At 44.1% G+C, this 12,652-nt stretch overlaps 1 protein-coding gene across 3 annotated transcripts; it reads left to right on the plus strand.

Moving 5' to 3' along the window:
- Positions 1-3,212: 3,212 nt before the first annotated feature.
- Positions 3,213-6,239, plus strand: LOC124012804 (UPF0500 protein C1orf216 homolog). 3 transcript variants are annotated; one of them, XM_046326770.1, is made up of 2 exons: positions 3,213-3,355; positions 4,451-6,239. In XM_046326770.1, the coding sequence occupies exons 1-2, from the start codon at positions 3,345-3,347 to the stop codon at positions 5,118-5,120; spliced, it is 681 nt and encodes a 226-aa protein (XP_046182726.1). In that variant the 5' UTR covers positions 3,213-3,344; the 3' UTR covers positions 5,121-6,239. The 3 variants fall into 2 exon arrangements, with proteins under 3 accessions (XP_046182726.1, XP_046182728.1, XP_046182727.1); XM_046326771.1 differs by lacking the exon at positions 3,213-3,355 and adding an exon at positions 3,362-3,509.
- Positions 6,240-12,652: the final 6,413 nt, after the last annotated feature.

A 12,652-nucleotide genomic window follows, 5' to 3' on the forward strand; every position in this document is an offset into this window, starting at 1 on the left:
TGGGTGTATTGATACACAATCCACATTGTTCTTAACTTTAACATGCTCAAAGGGATATTCGATGTCTGCTTTTTTTCTTTATTTTACCCATCTACCAATACCCTTTGCGAGTCATTGGAAAAATTCCCTGGTTTTTGTGGTTGAATCTGTGTTTGAAATTCACTGCTCGACTGAGGGACCTTACAGATAATTGTATGTGTAGGTATAGAGCTGCGGTAGTCATCACGTTCAACACTATTTTTGAACACGGAGTGATAGGGGCTCCCGAGTGGCGCAGCGGTCTAAGGCGCTGCATAGTGCTAGAGGCATCACTACAGACCCTGGTTCGATTCCAGGCTGTATCACAACCGACTGTGATTGGGAGTCCCATAGGGCGGCACACAAATGGCCCCGTGTCGATAGGGGTTTTGTGCAGGGTAAGCCATAATTGTAAATAAGAATTTGACTTGCCTTGTTCAATGAAATAAAGAAAAGTGACTTCAGCACATTTTTACTTCTGGCTTGCCACAGCAAATCCTTATTTACTCAAGACATTTTAGCTTTTCATTTTTAATTCATTTCTAAAACTTTGGAAAAACATAATTCCACTTTGACATTATGGGGTACAGTGGTGGAAAAAGTACCCAATTGTCATACTTGAGTAAAAGTAAAGATAGAAAATTACTCAAGTAAAAGTGAAAGTCACCCAGTAAAACACTACTAAACACTAGTAAATATTATTAAGTACCAAAGGTAAAGGTATAAATACTTTTAAATTATTTCTTAAAGCAAACCAGACGGCACAATTTTTGTATATAAATATTTATCATTATCCAGGAACACACTCCAACGCTCGGACGTCATTAAACAAGCGAAGCAAAGGTGTGGTTAGTGTGTCCGCCAGATCAGAGGATGTAGGGAAGAGCAGGGATGTTCTCTTGATAAGCGTGTAAATTTGACAATTTTCCTGTCTTAAGCATTCAAAATGTTACGAGCACTTTTGGGTGTCAGGGAAAATGTACGGAGTAAAAAGTACATTATTTTCTTTAGGAATGTAAGTGAAGTAAAAGTAGTCAAAAGTATAAATGGTGAAGCTCAGATACCCCCCCAAGAAAACGATTGAAGTTGTATTTGTATTTTTTTTTTACTGAAGTACTTTACACCACTGATGGGGTGTTGTGTGTTGGCCAGTGACGACAAAATCTCAATTTAATCCATTTTAAAGTCAGGCTCTAACACAACTAAATGTTGAGAGTCAAGCGGTGTGAATACATTCTGAAGGCACCTGTATCTGACTTAGCTTCGGGTGGGACCCTAGTTGGAGAAATGCCCCTTCCACCACCACACTAAGTTTTGTGCAAATTTTGCATCGATGCATCAGTAGAATTAGTAGAATTGTGCGAAAGTAGAAGTAACATACTTAGTTAACGCATACTTAAATGTCTCCCTAATGTCACTCTCGCTCTCTGCACCTTAATTTTGCTCAGTCTTACCTTGGCTTCAGAATTGAAACAATAGAATATAAATAGACTTTGACGGAATCATGACTGCCCCTTATTACTTCCATCCATTCTCTGTTGACCTCTAGGCTAAGATAGGACCACTCTTGGTCCAGTAAAGATAATTGCAGTTTATAATCTAATGATTATGATAAGTGGCTAATAATAGGAACTCGTTAGGAGTACTTTTAATGACCGCTTTTATCTCTCCATCTCATTAGTCCATGGTGATTTACCAGCAGGTCTCGGGGTTAGGGGCCGCAGGAAGGCTCATTACACAACATTAGGAGCAGGCATAGGGGCTGGAATGAACCCCATGTATACCCTCTTAGCTTTAGGCGGAGATGTAATCCTTGGTTTTATTTATTCAGTCATAACATTATCCCAACTCCCAAACCAAGTCCCCCTCGTTTGAAAGATGGGGAAATATTATCTACATTTTTTTCCAAATGTGGGCCCTGACCAACCGCAAAATCTAATGGATTTTTTTATATTTTACTCCCAACTAAAAGGAGGCTAGAATAATTCACCAGAAACATGAGATCTTTCACTCTCCGTGATGCTTCCCAAGGGGTGGAAAATCTAAATCTAATTATTTGATTTACTTTGTCTTGGCTAATTGAACGATCTCTGTTCGAGAAGAGAGAGTTGTAGGTCCACTCTACTCTGGTTTTCTGTACTGTATCTGCCGCTATGCATTGTGGTGTTGTGAGCTGACGGTATAGCCATGGGTCATTCCCCTTGGCCACTGTCACAGTAAGGACTGGTGTTGCTGGAGATGAAGCAGAACTGAGGGAAGTGGGTCATTACTCGGGGCTGTGTAAAAAAAAAAACACTTTTTAAATAACAAGGTCTTATTCACTAGGTAAGTCATGCTCTCTTTATTCAATGCCTGTGTTGTGAGATGGGTGCTTATGAGTTGCCTCGGTTGCGCAATAACCGACGCACAATATTTATTTAGCGCCCCGAGGGACCTCGCGGATGACCCTTCGTGTGAACATTTGGTCCACATGCACCGCAAAAGCATGCTCTGTTTCCCACTCTCTGTCTCTCAATGTTTGTATTTTCTGGCCCTGTTGCTATCTGTTTCTCTATATCGGTGTCCTGCTCCACGGTTCTGTGTTCGGTTTTGGAAGATGGAGATGATTTTGCATGTGACGAGGCCGCGGGCGGTCAATGTGTTTGATGTATTTTTCATGTGCTTAGGCTACTATTGAACGATGGGGAGGAGGGGGACAGCCTGGAGGTGCAGCACTTGAATGGGGATGTTGTTGAAGTGGAAAGGGGTTAAGGGGGGGTTGGGGGGGGGGGGGGTACGCTCTGCTGCTGCAAGCGACAGGAGATGGAGAGGGAGTGTACTTGCAAAGTCTGTCTGATGTGCCACACCTCCTACCCGAAAACACACTCGCACTCAACACAGGCGTTCTCTCCAATCTAATACCGACAGATACAGTCACCAGTTTAATGCAACAAATGGCAGTCTGTCTCCCTTGGCAAAATTATGAGAATGTGTTATAGGTTAGTTACATTTGAGTAGCCTAAACAAATATTAGTTTGTGGTATATACTTCTCTAGTCGTACTTTCCCTTTAAAAAAAACAAGGATATGGTGAGACATTCCAATGTCATTTCTGCTGCACTCTACTTTCTGCTCACCTCTCTGCATTTTCCCGTTCTACCGTCCCTGCCCAGTTTCGGAAGTGAGTCATCGGGTAGTCCGTTCTATCAGAGTGCTAGAAAGAGTGGATGAGAGAGCGAGAGAGGAGGGAGGGGGGGGGTAGTCGCAGATAAACATCACATAGCAGGGTCGACCAGAGGAGGGGGAAATAGGGAGGGCTCCCAATCTACTTCCTCTACGAAGCACTTTATGAGCATACGGTAAGACAAGGCCCTCTTTATGTATCGATTCACACATTTGTCAATCCGAATGATTGTGTAATCAGCGAATGAAATAAGGAATGGTAAATGTTTGTTTTGTATAAGTGGAAGCGAGGCTATCGCTGCGGACGAGCGAGGAGAACAAGGATATGGGGTGAGCTGATAGCGCTGCTGATGAACTAGGTCTGGGCTATTACGTAACGCACAATGGAGATGAATTCATCTTTTATATTAATTTAATAAAACCGTGTTTCTTTTTTGTCATCTATTTTTCTCAAACAACATTGTGTAGGTAGGCTATTCTAATGATTTGTGTTATGATAAGCTATAAGCATATGCTTTCATCGGGCGTCGTCGTTCGTTCCTGTCAAATCGCACATCTTAATTTTGTATCTGCTTAATTAATTTAAAGGAATTTTATGGTATTTCACTACTGACTGTCACAAGTCTATGAAGACGTAATTAATGGTGCATAAAGAACATCCTGTAGTTGACAGCTTTTATAGCCTAGCCGAAATATAGGCTACAAGAAGGATGGGAGTGCGTTTTATTGTTGGGCTATTGCACGAACCTCAAACGAATATAAAGCATAATATTGATATGTTATATCACATCACCCAATGTCGATTTTACTTGATTACTTGATCCTCACCAATCGAGCGCCAGTATTTACGTCAGTGCCAGTCGCAACCCCGGAACGTTAGTCGCTGTCCTTCAGCACCACGTGCCTGCGCATCATGAGACAGAGCGGAGAATGAGTGGCAGTACCCCGAAGTAAGGATTAGTGAAATTTCCATTCTGATGAGACATGTAAATATTTGATGGTAATATAGGCCTAAGTAGAGGGCAATTGGATGCACGGAGAAGCTACGATTTAATATATTAGAACGAGACGGAATGGCAGCGATGGCTAGAAGATTAACTGGTAGTAGGCTAATATCAAACTTGTGAGTTATGCAGCAGCGTACTGGATGGACTGTATCAGAGAAATGAGTCAAGATTTATCTGATATATAGTGAAGGATTAACCTTGAAACAATTGCCTTAATTAACTTCCATATCTTATTCCCTTTTCTCTCTCTGCTTTTCTAAACAGTGACTCTCAGTCAAGATCAAGAAGTGAATCTTCAACAAGAATTGAGTCTCGGTCAAGAAGACTTGAATCTCATTCACGGAGAATTGAATCCCCAGCAAGAAGAAGTGAGTTTCAGCCAAGCAAAATGCTCCACCAGGACAGACCCGTAAACCCCCAGTACCGAGGCCAGGGAGGCACCTCGTCCCCACTGCGGATCCTCAGCAACAACAGCCAGCAGCAGGGGGGCAAAAGGAAGCAAGGTGAGAAGGACGGCAACTTCAACTTCCTGGGTCAAGACGATGACATCATGACAGGGGGAGACGAGAATCGCAACCAGGTGCGTCCTCGTAACCTGGGCCCATTGGGCCGCGACCAGCCCCACCTTCCCTCCTCCTCCAACCACTACGGTCCGGGGCCCCTGTCCCCACTCTCCCGTCTGCCCTGCTGGAGCCCCCTGGAGTCCCTGCCTGAGATTGAGAGTGGGGACGATGGGTACGGAAGAGTGCCCCCGGATGGTGCGGAGGAGGGCAAGATGGAGGAGGAGATGGGGAGGATGAGCGATGACGAGAAGGAGAAACAAGACCTGGGGGGGAGGTGTCATGAAACAGGGAGTGGTGGTGGAAGAGGAGGCGGAGGAGGAGGTGGAAGTGGAGGACCCAGAGGAATGGGGCGACAGCGACTCAGACTTTGAGTTCAGCTACAGGTCCAGTGGTAGCCTGTCCTCTCTCAACATGGAGAGCGGAGGCGAAGGGGCTGGCATGGGAGGGTGGGACCGCATCGGTGTGGGGGAGCCCAAGCCTGACCACCACCAGGGGGGGCAACCAGGAGACCCCTGCCGCCCCAGCAGGCCCCCTTACCCCCTCTTTGACCAGGAAGTGGGATGACAAAATGGAGAGGAAAAGGAGCAGCAAGCCTCTGAGAACGGGGAACAGTCTGCTTGACGGAGGAGCGTTGTCGGACTCGGACACGGACTGCGGCGAGCTGCCTGAGCCGGAGGACGCCGTGTGGACCCTGAGGGACCGCGAGCGCTTCAAGGCCCAGGAGATGGAGAAGCACCAGGCCCAGCTCACCATGTACCGCAGGCTGGCTCTGATCCGCTGGGTCCGCAGCCTGCAGGGCCGTGTCCAGGAGCAGCAGAACCGCCTCCAGTCCAGCTTTGACGTCATCCTCGACCACAGGAAGGAGCTGCTGCGCATGGGCGCTGCCACCACTGCAACTGCCACAGCCAGCCAATCGTAGAGGAGGAAGGAAGCACAGAGGCCCCAACAGGAAGTGGTCACCAGCAGAGGAAGTGGTCACCAGGAAGTGGTCACCAGCAGAGACCGGCCAGTCGCTGAAGGGGAATACAAAGGCATTGTTGCCTTGGCCATGGTTATTGTGCTTATTGTGTCCTAGACTTGACTTTTCCCGAAACTAGACAATCTCCAAGCATCCTCTGAGATTTTACTCTGATGTGGTGTTTTAATACGTTGGTAATGCAGTTTGTTTTTGATTTGTTGGCGTCCTACCCTGTGTTGAGATCCAAATATATCCAAGGCACCTTTCTTCTTGAGAGCCAGGATGACTTTTGTCACCCTAACCCTGCCAAACTATGGAAATATATAACATAGTATATGAAGTTTAATATATGCCTGTATCTTCAAATGTTCTATATAAGTGTAGAATGTACTGTTTTATTTGTCTCTATAACTGTGGTATAATCCCCAAATATTCCAAATACAACATATGAGGTGAATTGTTTATTTTTATTTGTATTATATGTATATCACGTTTTGTCTTCTCCAGTGACATAATAAAATTGTTTTAGAGATATTCGTGTATTGTGAGTTAATAATGTAGAAAGTTATGAAGAAGATGTTGGGATTTTACTAGTCTATTTGCACTCATCGCACAGTATAAAGCCAACATCAACGTTAGGTCGGTGTACACAGAAAGGTGTGGATTAGCAGAATATGAGAACAAGTAGGCAATGTCACATTGTTTACATCGAGCGAAGACATGCTAAAACCTAAGATATAGGCCTTCGTTTGAGATCATTGTCTGCGAATTATGTTGATCTTCAATTTGAGATGAAGGAATTGATCCTTTTCATAAAGCACTAATAGAACCGTTAAAGCCTCTTTGTATTCGTTGTTTAAATATATAAATTGCAGCCTCTGGTCCATGATAATTTTACTACAATCGTCTCTTTATCAACAGCACAAAGTTCGCTTGTATCGCCTCATCATGAGTGTGTTCTGTTGGGGGTGTGATAGCCCTGTGAGGAACATGCATCAATCTTTATAGGCATGGTTACTGCGTCTCTCGTCGCCGCGGGCAGGGAACGTCTAGCCGTACTGTGTGTGTCTGTGTGTGTGCTCCCAGAGATACCAGCCTTCGCCACCTAATCTGCAGTCTGAGTTGAGCTGGTCCTGCAGAGTCCAGTCCCCCGGGGAATCTGTCAGTTTGCGCCCCAGGGCCCGGTGGTCCTATCCGGCCCGGTGAGCAGCCTCCGGTCCAGTCCCGCAGTATGAGCCAAACCCCGGGGCAAGTTTGTGATAATCCTCGCTTATGCCTCCGAACTCCGGGCGCTCAAGCTTATGTTCTAAAGCTTATCGCCTCTCCTGGACGCAGGCATGGCAGTGAAAGTGTGAGACAATTAACATATTTATCTGTTGTTTATTGGCTTTTAAGCGGGATGTATGTAGGGCATCAAACGGGGAAGCGTCTGGGATAACCAGCCAACACGTTTGTTTGTTCTGTTATTGTCCTGTGTACAAACACCGTTTCCAAAAAGCGCAGAGAAACAGTACACGGGGAGAACAAAACCCCATTTTGAGGATATACAATCACTATTATGTAATTAGGTTATGTATTTACAGTGAAGTTAAAATGCGAATGGAAACGTTACCCATAGGCCTATAGCCTATAAAATGAGATGTGATGGTCATTTAATTCGGGCTTGTTACCTAGTCTGCCCTACCAAGCAAAAGAGCAGTATCTTCACATTAATTGGCCTCAACTCCACAAAGGGCCAATTCAAGCAAATATTTATATTGCGTCTCTCTCTGTAAGGAACAAAGTTTTTTTGGATGCACATTCCAACTCAAATCGGTATTCTGCGTAGTTTCTCACGTTAAACACCGTGCCCTCACCCTGAACACATCTCTTCGTTTCAGCGACACTGTATAATAGGTTCGCCGCACGGCGGGACACGAGGCATGTGTGACGGGGGCCCAGCTGGGCGCGAACAGCGACACCGGTGAAAGAGCACCCCGCCCGGGGAGAAGCAGACGCACGGGGGGGGGGGGCTGCGGGATGCCGCACCGTCTCTCTCCTCGAGCAGAACTGCTAATTTTGTCGGTTAAAACGAGCGAAGATAACGCCTCAAACAGCGTTGCTAACGTTTTCTCCCAAATTATCGCGGGCGAGAGAAAGAGAGAGGTGCACACAGCTGTGGCTCCTGTCACCCTATTCGGTTTCAAGTGTTTCTCTGAGATATTTGCGAAACAACTATTCACCTGCTCATTAAACTTTAAAAAATGGACTGTATGGAATTTACAGTTTAGACTTTTGGGGATATTGTGTAGACATCTGGCAACTTTGCCACTCCGTGCGCGCATTCGTGGGTAACGTGGATTTCAATAGCAGTGGAGTTCTGCCTAAAACGCTTACCATTGTCATTAATTATATTTTGTATCAATGATATTGCCTTGATTTAGCCTACCACCTGTAATTGTGTAAATCATGCATTGATCGATCACCGTCCAGATCAGGCTCGTCCATCCTATGCGTAATAGTGCCATAACGATGGTGATTTTCAATTATTTGCCTTTTGTTGAAGTGTTTTTCCCCCATCACTCCGTCATGTATTTTTCACATGACAATGACAACAAGCTTAACCCACCATGACACAGTATCCTCACAGATAGAACAATGAGTGATAGTTGTACAAATCTTTGGTATCCTGGAGTAGGCCTATAAAATCGAGTGAAATAAGAAAATATGTTTTAGTCCACCAGAGGGCGCCTATTCATCACATAGCCCGTTGGTCACTTTTTTTAAATAAAATTAAATAGCGTGTGAAGAACACAAGGGGGCACTCTTCTGTATGATCCAATGAAGTACAGTAGCTTCAGTTCAACCCCTGTGTTTTTTGAGTTGGACATACAGGCTCCTACTACCCAGTGCTGTCGGATGAGTCCATAGAGCAGACTCTCTCGTCCCTCTCTTCTTTCTCTCCCTTTCTTCCCTCTGCCTGATGTAGTGTGACAGTGTGCTAGCCCCCAGCACTCTGTTGGCGTGGAAACAATCAGCTTTGACAGAAAGGGGGTGGTGGGGGATTGGGGGAGGGAGGGCAGAGGGCTGCGGCCCGCGGCCTGTGTATGATGAACTGGATAGAAAGACCTGTGGCCAAAAGAGAAAGAGCAAACATACAGCAGAAGATAGATAGATAGATAGATAGATAGATAGATAGATAGATAGATAGATAGATAGATAGATAGATAGATAGATAGATAGATAGATAGATAGATAGATAGATAGATAGATAGATAGATAGATAGATAGATAGATAGATCACTTTTACTAAGAATCCACATACCAAATTGAAAACGAACTAATATTTCCCATGAGCCATATTGTATATATATATATATATCCTTCTTGAGTATGAAATTGTGTGGGTGGTTTGAGTGCTGGGATTTTTCTTTGTTTCCCATTGAAAATAAAACAAATTATTGGTTCATTTCCAGCCAGACTTTGTATAATTATATATATATATATATATATATATATATATATATATATATATATATATATATATATATATATATATATATATATATATATATATATATATATATATATATATATATATATATATATATTCATTTAATTCTAATTCGCTGTTGTGGATACTGATATATATATGAAGATCTTTTCCAGTCATTCATATATATATATAAATGAATGACTGGAAAAGATCCTCATATAAATACTAGGCACATTTTAATTAATGAACTGAATATCAAACCACTTCCTGAATTGCCTAAATTGGAAATGCTTAGCGAATGCTCAAACTACCTTCGGTACAACTGGAGGGCTGTAGCGTTACAACAGAAAGCACAACTAGGCTATATCATCATAACCTTTACAGTTCTGTGAGGATAGAAATTGTGCAGAGGAGCCTTAACAAAAGTGTTGATGGAGTGCTTTAGAAATGCCAAGGAGAGTCAGGGATGGACAAGATACATATGTCCTCATATAGAGAATGGGAAGTGCTCTTTGCATGACATGAAAATTAATTCATCCACACATTTTTTCTTTGATTTTAATAAGATGTTGAAAATGTATAAAGGTCAAATGTATCAGAAGTCCAAAGGCATACATGTTGTAAAGTTGCTATTGAAATGTAGGCTATGTCTAATAATAATGTTATTCTCCATAAAGTAAACCACCATTTAGACAAGAGGCCTTATTGACAGATATCCTCATGAATGCATAATTCATCGAGGCCTGTATTTGTTTTTATGTTGAACATAAAATGGCCTAATTCAACGAAGTCACCATTCATCCTGACGAATGCGTCATCATCTTAATGCACGTCACTGTAGGCCTATTTTAACATATCAGATTTAACAAACCTGTTGGCTGACTTAAAAGGATGACCCTGACTGGGACCACAAATGAACCTAGGCCGATACAGTGCGCCTATAGGCCTATAATTCAATTTGCTGACATGCCCGTGGAAATATTAGGCCTTCTGAAGTCCTGTATCACTGATCATTTCCCTGCCTGCTTGTCCAAGTCTGAGGGGTCCTCTGGTGGTTCGCCGGGACATTCTGAATGTGGGGGTCTGAGACTGAGAGCATTTTTGGTGGGGTCTGGGGTATAAGGTTCAGCTGCCTCGGCTGCATTAACCAGCTAATAAATATGAAAACAGCGTGTTAAAACCTTTATTCGTTCTCTGATTGAAATGATTATACCCTTCTATAAAGTCCCATGTAAATCCCGAAACCTCATAAGGCCCAATGTTGTCCCATAAAACTGTGTCGGACAATAGATGGAGGAAGGGGGCTTTTTCACGCATAAGGGGTTTTCACAAGAGCACATTGAGTGCAGCCCCTCCGCGACACGCCCAGGGATTATGTGGCTGTCGGTGAAAGCGCTTCGAGGAGCGGCAGGTGTGTGTGCCAGGCACGGGGGTCGTGCGGCCGGCGACGGTAGGGGAGCTGGCTATGTCGAATGCGCGCAGCTGCCGGCAGGATTTTTTTCAGAGCTTGTCACTTCCATTTAACTTGCTCTCTTTCACCCCCTTGAGATGAAGTGGTCTCTCGTGCCCAGATTCCCTCGACGTTCTCTCCCGGTTTAGATACGAAAGGGACCACTAAACGGTGACATCCCATCAACAAGCGCGAGCGGGGTCCACGACCCGTCCCGCCTCAGCGCCATGAAATTGTGGATTAAACCGATAAGCGGTGCCACTGATACCGACCTCGCATTTCTTCAGGACCTATAATTGAATGCCAAAATCTAAGAAGGCAAGGTTAAACAAAAGTCTTAACACAATAACTCGGTCTATTCCCTCGACACTTCCATTCAAGCCTCAGATTTCTAAATCATGATCCACCACATCACAGGCCAGTCTGTTGGTTAGTGTGAAATTGTTCTTGCAATATTGCAGTAACGTATCAAATGAAACCGGTTACAGTCTAGCCTACGCGGCCAATTAGGCTATCTCACAAATCCATGCGAATGTTGTCTAAAGTCACAAAGAAAAATCTGTGTGTGAAGATCAATAATCTTATCTCAGTATATTGAACCATGTCAAAATGCTTGAGCCTCACAGCCTCGTCTTCCAGACTGTTTTTATCTTTCAGTGTTTACAAAAAGACAAGCATATTTATTGTTTTTTTTTTATATGGTGAAATGGGGGCTTTAACCAGTGTAGGCTATTCCCTCAAATGGTTTGCTCCGTGCACCTTGATCCCTAATCTCTGTCGTTCAAACCATGTCCCATTCCAGAAACTCTCCCCTTAGGGCAAGTTGGGTCCATACATAATCCTCACAAACTCTGTCACGTATCCCACTGGGGTTTGGCTAAAGTGCTATGTCTGTCAAAGCACAACATTGTCTGCTTTTCACACCATTTCTGGCAAAAAGGATTAATTCCCCCTATAAATACAAACAATAAGACTAAATAACAGCAACCTTACAGTGTGTGTGTGTGTGTGTGTGTGTGTGTGTGTGTGTGTGTGTGTGTGTGTGTGTGTGTGTGTGTGTGTGTGTGTGTGTGTGTGTGTGTGTGTGTGTGTGTGTGTGTGTGTGTGTGTGTGTGTGTGTGTGTGTGTGTGTGTGTGCGCGCGTGTGTGTTAGAAGTATTGACTGAGTGTTTTGTGAAGATACATAGAAGGAGAAAAAATCTGCTCAGTTCACTAATGTAATTCATCATATTCTACTTGCTGTCTCGTGCGGCTTCAACCCGTGAGTCTCTCTGCTGTTTCCACGGCTGTCCAAATGGACAGTGCTGTAGCAGTAGCCAGTGAATAAAATGAAATATGAAATAGTGTGATAAACTGGTAGATAATAATCTTTTCATTAAACTTTCATCCCGGGCTAACTTAAATATTCAAGAGGCCAATTACATAGCTTGTATCTTTTTTCTTTAACAAGTGCAGTCAGGGTGAGTGTATCTCGCTTAAGGGTTCAGTGAGAGCATCATTACTGAGTGGTCATGGGGGAGTTGACCCATCTCTCATGTGCTGGGCAGGAACCAGACTGAGAGATGGAACAGGCTGGCTGATGGCTGTCTAAATAAAGGATAGACAGACAGAGAGGTGTATAGATTTTCCAGGCGGACAGTGGAAAGATGTGTGCATTGTGATGTGTGCCACAAACAGTGTGCGTGTGCACGCCACTCTGATCTAGTCTCTCTCTCTCTCTCTTTCTCTCTACTCTCTCTCTCTGCTCTCTTGCTTTCTGTGTGTGTGTGTATGCGTGTGTGTGTGTGAGTCAGTGTATTAGCAGTCAGAGCACTGAAGCCCAGGGGCGATTCCTGTGTGTGCTTGCGATAAAGGGGAAAGGGAGGAAGGATAGGGGGAAAGGGTGGGATAGTGTGTGTGTGTGGGGGGGGATTGTAGAGGGGAGAGAAAGAGAGGATGAAGTTGGAAAGGGGGGTTGTGCAGAGAGAAGGGGGTAGAGATAGAAAGAAAGAGAGAGTATGAAGAAGGGGGTGAGCTGAGA

Source organism: Oncorhynchus gorbuscha, linkage group LG24 (genome assembly GCF_021184085.1).
Source record: "Oncorhynchus gorbuscha isolate QuinsamMale2020 ecotype Even-year linkage group LG24, OgorEven_v1.0, whole genome shotgun sequence".
In the NCBI taxonomy this organism is placed as follows: Eukaryota; Metazoa; Chordata; class Actinopteri; order Salmoniformes; family Salmonidae; genus Oncorhynchus; species Oncorhynchus gorbuscha.